This window comes from Conger conger, chromosome 9 (assembly GCF_963514075.1).
Source record: "Conger conger chromosome 9, fConCon1.1, whole genome shotgun sequence".
Lineage (NCBI taxonomy): Eukaryota > Metazoa > Chordata > Actinopteri > Anguilliformes > Congridae > Conger > Conger conger.
Genome location: NC_083768.1, coordinates 25,760,898 through 25,773,446, shown reverse-complemented (window position 1 = coordinate 25,773,446; position 12,549 = coordinate 25,760,898). Strand labels below are relative to the sequence as shown.

Below are 12,549 nucleotides of genomic sequence, written 5' to 3'. Positions count from 1 at the left end.
TATGGAACATAAGGGTTTCAGTCATTCACAACTCAAATGCAAGCATTTTATTTTACCAAGAACCTCAGTTGACAAAATATCATGCTCAGAGAGCTAGAAATTGAAAGGTGGCATCCAATAATACACCAGAATTTCAAGAACAGAGAAAAACAGAAAGGAAGCAATTGGGAACGGACAGTGCTAAAAGGGTCAATTAAATACAATTTAATTTGACTGTATTTCTGCAACTATACAGCTTAATTTAATAATATTCAGCAACAATCTGAATATTAACAGGAAAACAAACTAGAATACACGCTTGCAGCATATGCAGCCATCTTTTTTAGGAATTCAGGCTTTGGTGTCTGATAGTGCCTGCTTAATCTCCTCAGCAACGCAATTCAGCTGTCCCAGCTTCACCTGTTCTAAATCCACAAAAAGGGAAAAGACCTCATCATTTCTGAAATATATACTTCTCATTCATTGAAAACTGCAATTTCTGAACAAGTTTTTGTTCTGAATGTTTTTTCACCAACTCTAAGGTATTGAACACAGACCTGCACAATAAATATATGCAAAATACTGTATGTGCTAGGTTGAGCAGAACAAACCTGCTTTCAAAAGTTGTAGTCTGACATTTTCAAGATTCTCAATTTCTGAAGGTAGTCTGTCAGGGGACTGTAAAAGAAAACAGACAAAGGTATACTGTGGTATATGAATGTAATATGAAGCAGGCCAATGTACCTTACAGCAAAATACAGTGGCTTCATAAAATGTTCAGACCCCTTCACTCTTTGCACACTTTATTGTGTTGTTGATTTAATTTAAATGGATAAAATTTGCACATCAATCTACACTCATAATGACAAAATGAAAACATGTTTTTGGAAATTTGTGCTAATTTATTAAAAATCAAAAAATGAAATCTCTCATTTACATAAGTATTCACACCCTTTGCTGTGGCGCTCCAAATTGTGGTCAGGTTAATCCTGTTTGCTTGTGGCAAACAGGATGCATCACTTGTGTCCACTTGTGGCAAATTGATTGGACAAAGTCCAAGGAACTCTCTGTAGACCTCTGCGATAAAATTGTGGTGAGGCATAGGTCAGGGCAAGGGTATAAAAACATTTCTAAAGCCTTAAGTGTACCCAGGAGCACAGTGGCCTCAATAATTGTGAAATGGAAGAAGTTTGTAACCTCCAAGACTCTTCATAGAGTTGGCCGTCTGGCCAAACTGAGTAACCAGGCAACTCCCTTGGTCGGGGAGGTGACTAAGAATCCAACAGTCTTTGGAAGTCCTCTGCAAAGATGGGAGAACCTATGGGGGGAATTTTCCCTTCCCTATCATGGTATGGCGGTACTTTTCAGTGGCAGGGACCGTGAGACTGGTCAGAATTTAGGGAAGGATGAATGAAGCAAAATGCAGTTCCCTGAAGAAAACCTGCTCCAGAGTGCATGCAAACTCAGACTGGGATGATGGTTCACCTTTCGGCATAACAATGACGAAAAGCATACAGCCAGGACAAGTCACTGACTGTCCTTGAGTGGACCAGCCAAAGCCCAGATTTGATGGCACAGACACATCCAATCAAAGCTTGAGCGGATCAGCCAGGAAAAATTGGATAAATTGCCCAAGTCTAAGTGTGCAAAGCTTGTAGACTTCTCCAAGAAGTTACAGAAGCTGTAATTGCTGCCAGGATCTGAATGCTGATATGAGAGATTTCAGTTCTTAATATATTTATGAATTTGCAAAAATGTTGCTACTGAGTGTAAATTGATGGGCAAAAATGGCAATTTTATCCATTTAAAATTAATCTACAACACAAATTGTACAAAAGGTGAAGGGGTCTCAATACTTTCTGAAGCCACTGTATATGGAAGAGCTTGACATGAATTTCTGCTCACATAAACTGAATACAGATTTTTATGCTGCTCAATCAGTTGTTGAAGCTGATTCTCAAATTTCATCCTGTGAAAACAGAAGAACCTCAGTCAATAAAACTGGTATCGCATATACTGATTTTTAGAATGTATAATTTTCATTCAATGCACTTAAATGCTGTACAGGCCTTTTGTATTATTACTATAATTATTAGTAGTAGTAGTCATAGTATTAGTATTAATAGTAGTTGTAGCAATAGTAATAATCATAGTTAAAATGAATAAATTAACTAAAATTAATATAGTAGTTGCTCTTTTCCAGAAATGTACACTCACTGAGCACTTTATTAGGTACCTATTATGCGATTATCTAATCAGCCAATTGCGTGGCAGCAGTGCAATGCATAAAATCATGCAGATATGGAGCTTTAGTTAATGTTCACATCAACCATCAGGATGGAGAAAAAATTTGATCTAAGTGACTTTGACCAAGGAATAATTATTGGTGCCAGACAGGGTGGTTTGAGTATCTCAGAAACTGCTGATCTCCTGGGATTTTTACGCACAACAGTCACAAGTGTTTGCAGAGAATGGTGCAGTGAGCAGCAGTTCCGTGGACAAAAATGTGTCATTAATGAGAGTTCAGAGGAGAAGGGCCAGACTGGTCAAAGCTGGCAGAAAGGTGACAGTAATGCAAATAACCACACATTACAACAGTTGTATGCAGAAGAGAATCTCTGGACACGTCGCGTCAACCCTCTAAGTGGATAGGCTATACCAGCAGAAGACTGGTGACAGAAGACTTTATTCGAGTCTTCTGTCTACTAAATACCTAATAAAATGCTCACTGAGTGTATGTCTTAACAGTGGGGTTATGTGACCAAGAGTAAAGATGGACTCTTTAAATGCAGCTTTTTAAAACAAGACCTGTATTTATACCAACCCAGTAAGGGGAATAGCAAATTTAAAAAGCATTTCCTTAGGCATACTTTACATATACAGGGAAGACAGACATATGTAATTGTGCACTTATGTTACAGTCCATCTTGTCCATTTTCACCAGGGTGTAGTTACAGAATTAAAAGACAAAAATAAAACCAGAAACAGAATACAGAATATATTAAGATGGACTGAACGTAAAGTATGAACTGAATACCGTTGTTTTCTGTGTTTTAATCTGGCCTCCTGGATTTGAAAGGTGTACTGCTCTATGAGCGCCTCACTCTTGCTGTTCAGCTGAAGCAGTCTGAATACAAGGGGGCCAAACGTACATTTTACCAAAATGCCTCTCATTGTTAAACATTTCCTTTTCTCTACTATTTGCAATCGCTATATGCGTCACTACTATTTGCACATCTATTAGCAGCACTGTCATTGCTAGTACATGGATTTGCCAGCAATTTGTCATCTCCAGCAAAAAGTTATTTGCTTCCACTCTTGCAAAAATATTATATACTGCATGATACAGTACATATTGTTATGTTTTTAAAATACAATGAAACATATATTTTCAGTATATTTCTTTTCTGCGAGGATGATGACACCCAACAACTTCTGGAGCATTTTGTGCGTAACTAACTTGTTTAATATAATGATGGGTCAAAAAGAGACTTGATCAAAGTATTTCAATAGTTTGTCTTTTGCAACCACTTCTGTCTATAACAAAACCAATGGTATTGACGTCTCAAGCAATCAGGGGAGATGCAGCTCTTGTGAAACTGAAAGCAGCAACGCATATCTAATCAGAAAAATATCACCATTTCATTTTGAAAGGCTGGGGAAAATAATCCTCTTTCCTTCACAACTTTCAGATTAGCACGATGCAAACCAATTAATTATGGTTTCAATGTACTGAACCATGAAGTCAAAATGGATATAGCCTCCGCACCCAACCAAGATTTTTGTGTAGTTAGACTCCTACCCATGAAGTCTAGTCAGGACTTTCTACATATTTCATATTTCTTCAAGTAAGATTTTTTTTCCCCGTTTATTTAAGTCATGAACCTTAAAGTGACTGATTAATCATTCACATTCACTCTCCCATTCTTGGGAGAGTGAATTTTTCATAAATATGCTGTATTTCTTTTTTGCAGTCCCTTTTATTAAAATGAAAAATATGAGATTACTTTGATCGGTGGCCTAATTGATTTTTGGTCCTTAACCCTTATTGTCTAAAGGCTTTTTGTGGATGGTTTTAATGAACCCAGAATACAGAAAATGACTCTCAATGTGCAAAAGCTCCATTGCCCCCCTGCACAATTCTGGGAAGAACCCTGTCATGTTGAAAGGGGTGTTCCTGTTAAAAATGGAGAAAGTATTTTCGGTTTACAGAAGAAACAAACCATGCTAACTTGTGATCAGGATGAGATAATATTTAACATGAAATAATACAGGAAAACTAATATTAAGCAGGAAACTGGATGAGCCGGAGTATCATACAGTACTGACCTCTTTGCTTCACATTCCAGCTCATCACACTTGAACTGCAGGACCTTGTAAGACTCTATATAAAAACATGTCCAATGTTTACGTATGCCACATCAATAACCAAGGATGTTCCACACATACTTGTCCCCTGCTAATGTATTTTACACCTCTGTGTTCTTGGCTGTGAATTTCAAATTCATACTATACCTTCTTTTTCCTTTTCAATCGCCTCCATTTGGTACTGCTTGGCATGCACTGTCCAAAAGGAAGAGTTATTCAATTCAGCCACTACAAGATTAAATCAAACATTACATTTTAATTCATGTGCATGGTTCACTTACAAGTATCAAGTTCCTTTTGAAGATTTTTTCTGAGCAACTGAGCCTGCTTCAAATCTTCTTCCAGAACTTGTTTTCCTTACATTGAAAAAAGGGTAGGCTTCATTTATTCGTGGCTTTGTAGACTTCAAATCAATCAGCTCTTAAATTAATCATTTTTACACTGACAGACATCTAATAGGCCTAAGTCTATTCTGGGAATTAGTACCTTGCTGCATTTCTTTTATCTTTTCCAGCAAGTCCTCCATTTCTAGCTCTGAATTTCCTCCTGAGAAAAGACATGCATACTGATGATATTCTTAGTTATCACAAGGCATACACCTTAAAATAATCCTGTATCAAAAGAGTAGAGAATGAATCAACATAATACAGTGAAGAAAGAATAAACTGGATGCTGAGCAGATATTTAATCCAGCTATAATTAAATGATGCTGTGCGTCACACTCTTGATCTTGGAAATTTTATCATTTAAATCCAGAATCGGTAAGAGTCATTCCATGGGAATAATAAACATATTCCTTACCTATCTGTAAAATTAAAAAAATAAATGATTAATCATCCAAAATGGCTGCCTTTTACAGAAGCATCATTTTCAGATGTCCATATCTCCAGGAAAAACAGGGATACTAATTTCATTCTTTTTATAAGATTACAAGGGAAACACAAATAAGTATTTCATACCTTAAAAACAGGTCACATATGGAAAATAATGGTTATAAATGTATACTGGAGAAGGAAATCACATGTACACATATTTTCCTCAGCCTTATTTTTTGATCATTTCAGAGATATGTATGCAGCTTTGTGCAAATGGATGTCACCCTTGCATAACTCCCTCATGCTATAAAGATGAGTCTAAAATGTCTACCTGAATGTAATATCGTCTTTGGCCACTTGTTCTGGTTCAACAACAACAACAAAATAAACCCACACTGTTGGAAATCACTACCCTGTTTTAAATCAGTATAGGTATAAATATATGTGGTTCCACTTCTGGTCAACTATGTAAAATCTTCCAATTCTAAAAAAACACCATTTTAATTTTACACAACTTTAAAGTAATGCAACAAAGTTAAGCATACATTTTTCTTCACATTCATCCAAATTAAAATGCATTCCTCCAACTAAAATACTTTCCACCACAGTCTGAAGACTCATCTCTTCACACTGTACCTTGGTAAGAGACCATTAACCACTTTCAAGAAGAGCATTCAAAACATGGATGGCAGAGCACAGAAGCAACATACAAACACATGACATACACTATCCAGTAGCACTACATTTTAACCAAGCCCAACACAACATTTCCACATTAAGACTCATCTCTTCACACTGTACCTCGACTCTTCTGTGGGAGGACCCTGTGAAGACTCATCTGTTCACACTGTAACTTGACTCCTCTGGGGGAGGACCCCGATCCATTGCCATTTGTTTGTTCACCTGTCCGAATTGTTAGCCCCTTGTTGTAGTCTAATCTATTTGCAGTTGTATTTATATTTGTATTTCTTGGTACTGTAATTAGTCTATTTGTCACGTGTACTGGAAACTATGTCCATGGCTGTACAACATTTTTGTGAATTGCAACCTTGATATGCACTTCTTTGTGTCTGCTAAATAAAATCTAATGTAATGTCATTATGGACTACATTAAAATGCGGCAGAAATAATGTTTCTCAATATACATTTTCTTTTAAACAAACATTAAGTGCATAACAAATCAAAGTGCAAACAATATTTCCCCAAAAGTTTTCGCTTTAAAGAAATTGGTTAAACCAACACTGAACATGCTCCCTTGCATGAAATTCCTGAAGGGTCAGTTGGTGTTGATTCTGAATTTTACAGTGATGATGTCCTTTTGTAGGCCAACAGGGAAGTTTCTTCCGCTATGAGTTCCCTCGCAAGAATTTTTCAGCAAAAAATATGGTCTGTGGTTACAAACATGAGCTTGAAAATTGTGCGTTTTATTCTATATTATATTCTTTATTAATATCTCAACTGTAAATTTCAAAGCTGTTATGTGCTTTAAAAAAGTACATTTAAACAGCTTATTGAAACAGTTGTAGAAGGCAGGCAGGCTAATATGAAACTTGAGTGATGATAGGCAGAATGCAACTTTTATTGTAGTTTCAATGACCTATTTATTTCATGGGAACTGCACACACAGGTCAGAACTGCTTACACTGTGCAACAAAAGATGAAAGCAAATAATTTCAATGGGTCATTCATTTTGTAGTCGCTCAGGTGCGACCTGTAGCAAAATCACTTCGACTGCCAGGAAAAATGGTCACACAATGCAACCATTTAGTCACAGTCTGGAGCCCTGTTCAGAAATATATTTACATTTTTACATTTTTGTCATTTGGCAGATGCTTTTAATCCAAAGCAATTTACAAGCGCATAGGTTCTTCCACAAGTTAAAGCATCACATCCATAGCTAGTAAAATACACATGAAGTATTGTTCTAAACATATAGTCATCATATCTTTTTTTGGGGGGGGTTAGACAAGAGCGATAGGGATATCAGAAAGGGGGGCAGGGGAAATCAGGAGGGAGGACTAAGGTACAGTTTGAAAAGGTGTGTTTTTAGTCTGTGTCGAAATAGGGGGAGGGATTCTGCTGTCCTGACAGTGGTAGTGTAAGCCAGTCATAAGTAACATTTGGTCTCATGCGCTGGTCAGCTTGCTGACTTCCCCCTCCTGGAGCATACATTGTTAGCCCCCACCGTTGGCACACATGCCTGTGGGGGAGAGCTAGAGAAGGATTCTTAGAGGCGCCTTCTTGGGCCCTGGGGGCCCCCCTTTTCTCACATTCCTTACAGGTTAGAGCACAGGAATATTGGAGATGGCATAAAGATGTTTTGTGATAATCCCAGGTCAGAATATAGTAATGTTTGGTGTTATTCTGATTGGTTCAGTGCAACTGGTGTAATGGTCTAGTTTTTGTAAGTCTACCTTTGATATCATAACCATTCAGGAGCCAAGGGGAAACTGGGCAAAATCTGTCTCTGTAGAAGCCATTTGTTTTAGCTCCCTGACCAGTTTGGGAGTTTGGCTGTAAATTACAGATGGGTGACTTTTAGGGTCAAGAACTAAGGCCTGGATTTCGGAGATAAGGAGAAGAAACCAAGCAATCTGGGGTTGTGTCTCCTTTCCTTTCATTCACCCAAATCAGGTTTATCCAAAAGGTATATTACCATGAGAGGCACAAATACATATTTACAGCATAATTCAGTTATCATGAAAACTCCCAACTACAGCATTCGTAGATATGATGGGGCGGCCTGTAGTGTAGTGGTTAAGGTCAGGAAGGGCTGCCATTTCTGAGGGGCCTGAGAGCTGGGGTTTCTGATCAATGTTGTTTAGACTACCTTTTGAAGGGAAAGATGTATGAGTGGTTCCAGGTCAATTAGGCCATTAAAACTAATGGGAAAAGAATCCTCCAGGACAATGGTGACCTCCCTGTGACCCCATACCTGGTCACTTCCAAGGGGGAAGACTCTGGACAATGCCACAGTGCCCTCATTTGGGCACTGCTGCCATTACACCGGTGACTGTTCTCCTAGATTAAATATTCAAAACTGCTATTAAGATAGTAAATAGACCCGGTAACACCTTGAAAACACTGCCCATGTGATCCTTGTATTATTGCATTAAGTCTTATGTAGTGGTAACAGGAATTGCATGTTAAATGGATAATCAGGAGGGAAGTTTCATGATAGCTGCAACATAATAAAACATAAGGGTAATCTGTTTGGTATGGATGTGATCTCGTAAAATCAAGGAATCGGATGAGATACATTTCATACCAAATGGAGTTTAATAAACCATAGTTTCAGTAACTCAAGGGAAAACCTACACATCCTCTCCTGGTAATCATTGGCCTCCACTGGCTTCCTATTGCCGCACACATCCGTTTCAAGGCCCTAGTGTTGGCATTTCAGGCTGCTAAGGGGACTGCCCCACCTTACATACAATCCCTGATCACTCCCTACTCCCCAGCTAGATCACTCCGGTCTGCCAGCTCTGGTCGCCTTATGGTCCCCTCTCTACGTGCACCTGGCGGTCGAGCTGCACGTTCACGCCTGTTTTCCGTTCTGGTTCCTCAGTGGTGGAATGACTTGCCTACCACTGTCAGAACAGCAGAATCCCTCCCCCTATTTCGACGCAGACTGAAAACCCACCTTTTCAAACTCTACCTTAGTCCTCCCTCCTGATTTCCCCTGCCCCTCCTTTCTGATATCCCTATCCTTGTCTAACCCCCCCCCCAAAAAAAAAACTTATGCACTTATGATGACAACTATGTTTAGAACAGCATTTCATGTGTATTTTGCTAGTTGTGGATGTGATGCTTTGACTTATGGTAGAACCTATGCACTTGTAAGTCGCTTTGGATTAAAAGCGTCTGCCAAATGACTAAAATGTAAAGTAATCATCTCATTCTCCCTACTCAACAACCCCCAAGGATGGGGGTATAAATTCCAGATTTGACCACCCCTCCAGGTTGATTTTTGGCACTGCCGCCTGGTTTCAAACGTATGATTTGGCATAAAAGCAAGGGAGACAGACCAATCTGGGAAGATCGTATTCGACTTCCCACACAGCATATTGTACGTGTATGTAAGTATCAGGAAGATCGTATTCGACTTCCCACACAACATGTCTTGTGTATGTGTAGCAGCGGAAGATCGTATTCGACTTTCCACACGGCATATTCTATACTCTGTGTTTGTGTGTAGTCCAAGCAGGCTAGGTATGATTATTTACTCTATCTCTATTCTTAATTTGTGTATTTTGTAATTGATTGTGATATCCTAAAGCTAATAACCTACCTGTCTGCGAATAAACTATTTTGTTTGTAACTTGCGTGATCTCCATGACTCTAATTCATCTTGTACCTTTTCAGCCTAACATATATATTTGCATTTCTCAGCTTTATTTTACATTACTGCCAAATGCCAATAATGTAAAATAAAGCTGAGAAATGCGTTCCTAAATACAGTGCTGTGCAGTCTTCGACACCCTAGATTTTTCCCACATTAGTGCGTCAGTAGAAAAGAGATCTGCCAACCACCATTGAAGTATCATACCTGGCTGCCTGCCAGGGCTGGATCTAGGGGGATTGGGGGATGTAGTCACTTTCTACTTCCAGAAAATGGCGCAAGAAAATATAAATGTAATCGAGCCTCAATTGGAAAATGGTCTGTAGGCCATTACATACCAACAAACCTTTCAGCTTTATGGTTAAAAGGTTTGCCAACTAAAAAAAAATAGCCTCCAGAAAATCAATATAGCCTATTGCAAACATCCATTCATCCAGCCATCCATTCTCTTAACCCACTTATGCTGAACAGGGTCGCAGGGTGGCTGGAGCCTATCCCAGCATACATTGGGTTAAAGGCAGGAATACACCCTGGACAGGTCACCAGTCCATCGTAGGGCACACACACCATTCACTCACACACTCATACCTACGGGCAATTTACACTCTCCAATCAGCCTAACCTGCATGTCTTTGGACTGTGGGAGGAAACCGGAGGAAACCCACGTGAACACGGGGAGAACATGCAAACTCCACACAGAGAGGCCCCGGCTGACCAGGATTCAAACCCAGGACCTCCTTGCTGTGCTACCCACTGCACCATCCATGCATATTCCCCACATTGAGAATTAAAGTGATTTGTGGGTGATGCTATTATTGAGTGACGGTGAATACACACACAGTAGTTAGTCAGAGGGTCAGAAAAAATTGTTGTCGGAGAAAGTGTGACAAATACCTTTTTGACACAAAAAGACAGGTATTTTGGGGAGACTATACACTTTCTAGTAACACTGTGTCTAATGCAGAACGTTTGATATCCATGTAATGCTTATAAGGCTTATAGATTTGGTCTTCAAGATGGTCACAAAATAGCATTGATTTCAATGGTAATGGGACTAATACATTTTTTTTTAAGCATTTTCCTGTTGTTTGTCTACATTTTATCAGATTTCAAAATGGTCACAATCAACTCTTTGGGATATAGATTGGGATGTAGGTAAGTTTATGTTCCATACTCAGGTTGACATTACAGTGGAATTGCCCATAAATCTGCTACGTTTATCCAGAATGACATACACTCAGTGAATACTTTATTGGGTATTTATTAGACTAATTTTGTAGACTTCTACTGCTGTAGCCTATCCACTTACAGTTATGATGCGTTGTGTGTTCAGAGATGCTCTTCTGCATACCACTAGTGCGTGGTTATTTGCGTTACTGTCACCTACCAGTCTGGCCATCCTCCTCTGACGTCGCTTATTAACAATGCGTTTCTGTCTGCAGAACTGCTGCTCAGCAGTTTCTTAGATACTCAAACCACCCTGTCACAATAACTGAAGCTCCTGACCTGTATCTATGTGACTGTATGCATTGCACTGCTGCCACACAATTGGCTGATTACATAATCGCATGAAGCAGGTGTAATAAAGTGCTCAGTGAGTGTATAGTAGGCCATATGAATGAGATCAGAGCAGTACACACTCTACATTCTATAATATACAGTTTAATTCAGGATATATCAATAAATGACACTAGTTCCCATAGATCCCATGCACTTTGAAAAATGGCGGGTGGTCATTTTTATTTTTTTTATATGAACAATTCTACAGGTCCAGGAGCATCTGTTAAGATAGATGAGATCCCCCTCCCAATGAGCATACAAAATTTCAATTTTCATTTAAAAATTAAACTTTTGAATTAAATTCATTTATGATTATCTGCTTAAGTGAGTACGCATATCATATAATGAAATAAAAAGTGTTTATAAACAAGTTTATACAATTTAAAGCATTTTTTACCATGAAAAAACTGGTTTAAGCAGGTGGTTTTAATGTTGTGGCTGAAAAGTGTAGTTTTGATATGGTAATACACAAAGACTGCCAGAAGGAAGTATGGGGGGATTGTAAACATGAACCCATACAACGCCTAACGTTATGGTTGAAATTAGATGGAGACCCTTTCCCCTTGGAGGCCGTTCCAGGGCGCTAACTAGACCTAGCGTCAACCTAACTCAGGGAAATTAGCTAAGGTTAGATTTATCTATAGTCTATAGTGGCAAACTTGTGCTGGAAACTCATTACTAGAAAGATAAGTACGTACAAAATAGCAACATCACATCTCTAGCGCCAACCAAGTTCACTAGCAGCAATCAGGGACGATAGCATTAGGCTAGTTGAATGGCTATTTACGGTAACTTTCGGCGAATTAGCTGTAACGTTAGTCATCTCATTTTGACTTACCAGAGGCGACGATCATTCCTTTTTTAATCAAAGATACCAAGTGTGTCTATATCCTGAAACTGCACGGAAAAGTAGACTGTGTTTTTACAACAACTAAAATTTACAGGAGAATTCCGTTTGTTTGGTTGACTATCTTTTTCTGGTGAGCTAGCTAGCCAACTAGTTGCGTTAACTTACTCAGCATTGGCTATGTGGAAATGTAGGTAGCTACCGTTTAGGCAGTTTCACAAGAGTGCACGTGCTAGAGAACGACTGGGAGAGACGAAAGTAAGGCTTATTTCTGTGCTTTTGTTTAATTAGCGCAAACTTCGTTAACAGCCACCGACGCCCCTGCACCCAAACCAGCGATTGTTACGACGGATGTAGGATAAATCCACAGAAAGTTAATAGTTCTGTGGCTAAATCTCCCGTTCCCCTTCAGCGCACACAACAACGGTCTGTCTGGGCCAATCGAAAACGTACTTGGGGGATTGCTAAATTATCTATCTAGTGAGAACTATATGCCTAGCTAATTGCATTGTCCTTATTAGCAACATTATACTTATAGGTTAAACGCTGTCGGCCTACTTTATTGAAAGTCTACTGTCAAACATATTGCCTAAATTTTAAAAACTCACATGGGTCAAATAACAAGCAGCTCAACGGTG

At 38.9% G+C, this 12,549-nt stretch overlaps 1 protein-coding gene across 3 annotated transcripts; it reads right to left on the bottom strand.

Annotated features, from left to right (window-relative positions):
* Positions 1-121: 121 nt before the first annotated feature.
* si:ch211-199g17.9 (uncharacterized protein LOC108180085 homolog) lies at positions 122-12,279 on the bottom strand. Of its 3 annotated transcripts, XM_061254791.1 has the most exons (10): positions 12,080-12,279; positions 11,903-11,961; positions 4,834-4,893; positions 4,629-4,703; positions 4,495-4,542; positions 4,309-4,363; positions 3,017-3,106; positions 1,885-1,948; positions 591-657; positions 122-404 (listed from the first exon to the last, which is right to left on the bottom strand). In XM_061254791.1, the coding sequence occupies exons 2-10, from the start codon at positions 11,916-11,918 to the stop codon at positions 331-333; spliced, it is 549 nt and encodes a 182-aa protein (XP_061110775.1). In that variant the 5' UTR covers positions 11,919-11,961; positions 12,080-12,279; the 3' UTR covers positions 122-330. The 3 variants fall into 3 exon arrangements, with proteins under 3 accessions (XP_061110775.1, XP_061110774.1, XP_061110776.1); XM_061254790.1 differs by having other exon boundaries at positions 11,903-12,279; XM_061254792.1 differs by lacking the exon at positions 3,017-3,106 and having other exon boundaries at positions 11,903-12,279.
* Between the last annotated feature and the right edge of the window lie 270 nt (positions 12,280-12,549).

Bases quoted from the DNA above. Each gene is read 5' to 3' on its own strand.
- si:ch211-199g17.9 (XM_061254790.1), bottom strand. The intron at 4,543-4,628 runs GTAAGTGAACCA...CCTTTTGGACAG, and splicing joins TCAAAAGGAACTTGATACTT to TGCATGCCAAGCAGTACCAA. The intron at 1,949-3,016 runs GTATTCAGTTCA...CTGTTTTCACAG, and splicing joins TTAAAACACAGAAAACAACG to GATGAAATTTGAGAATCAGC.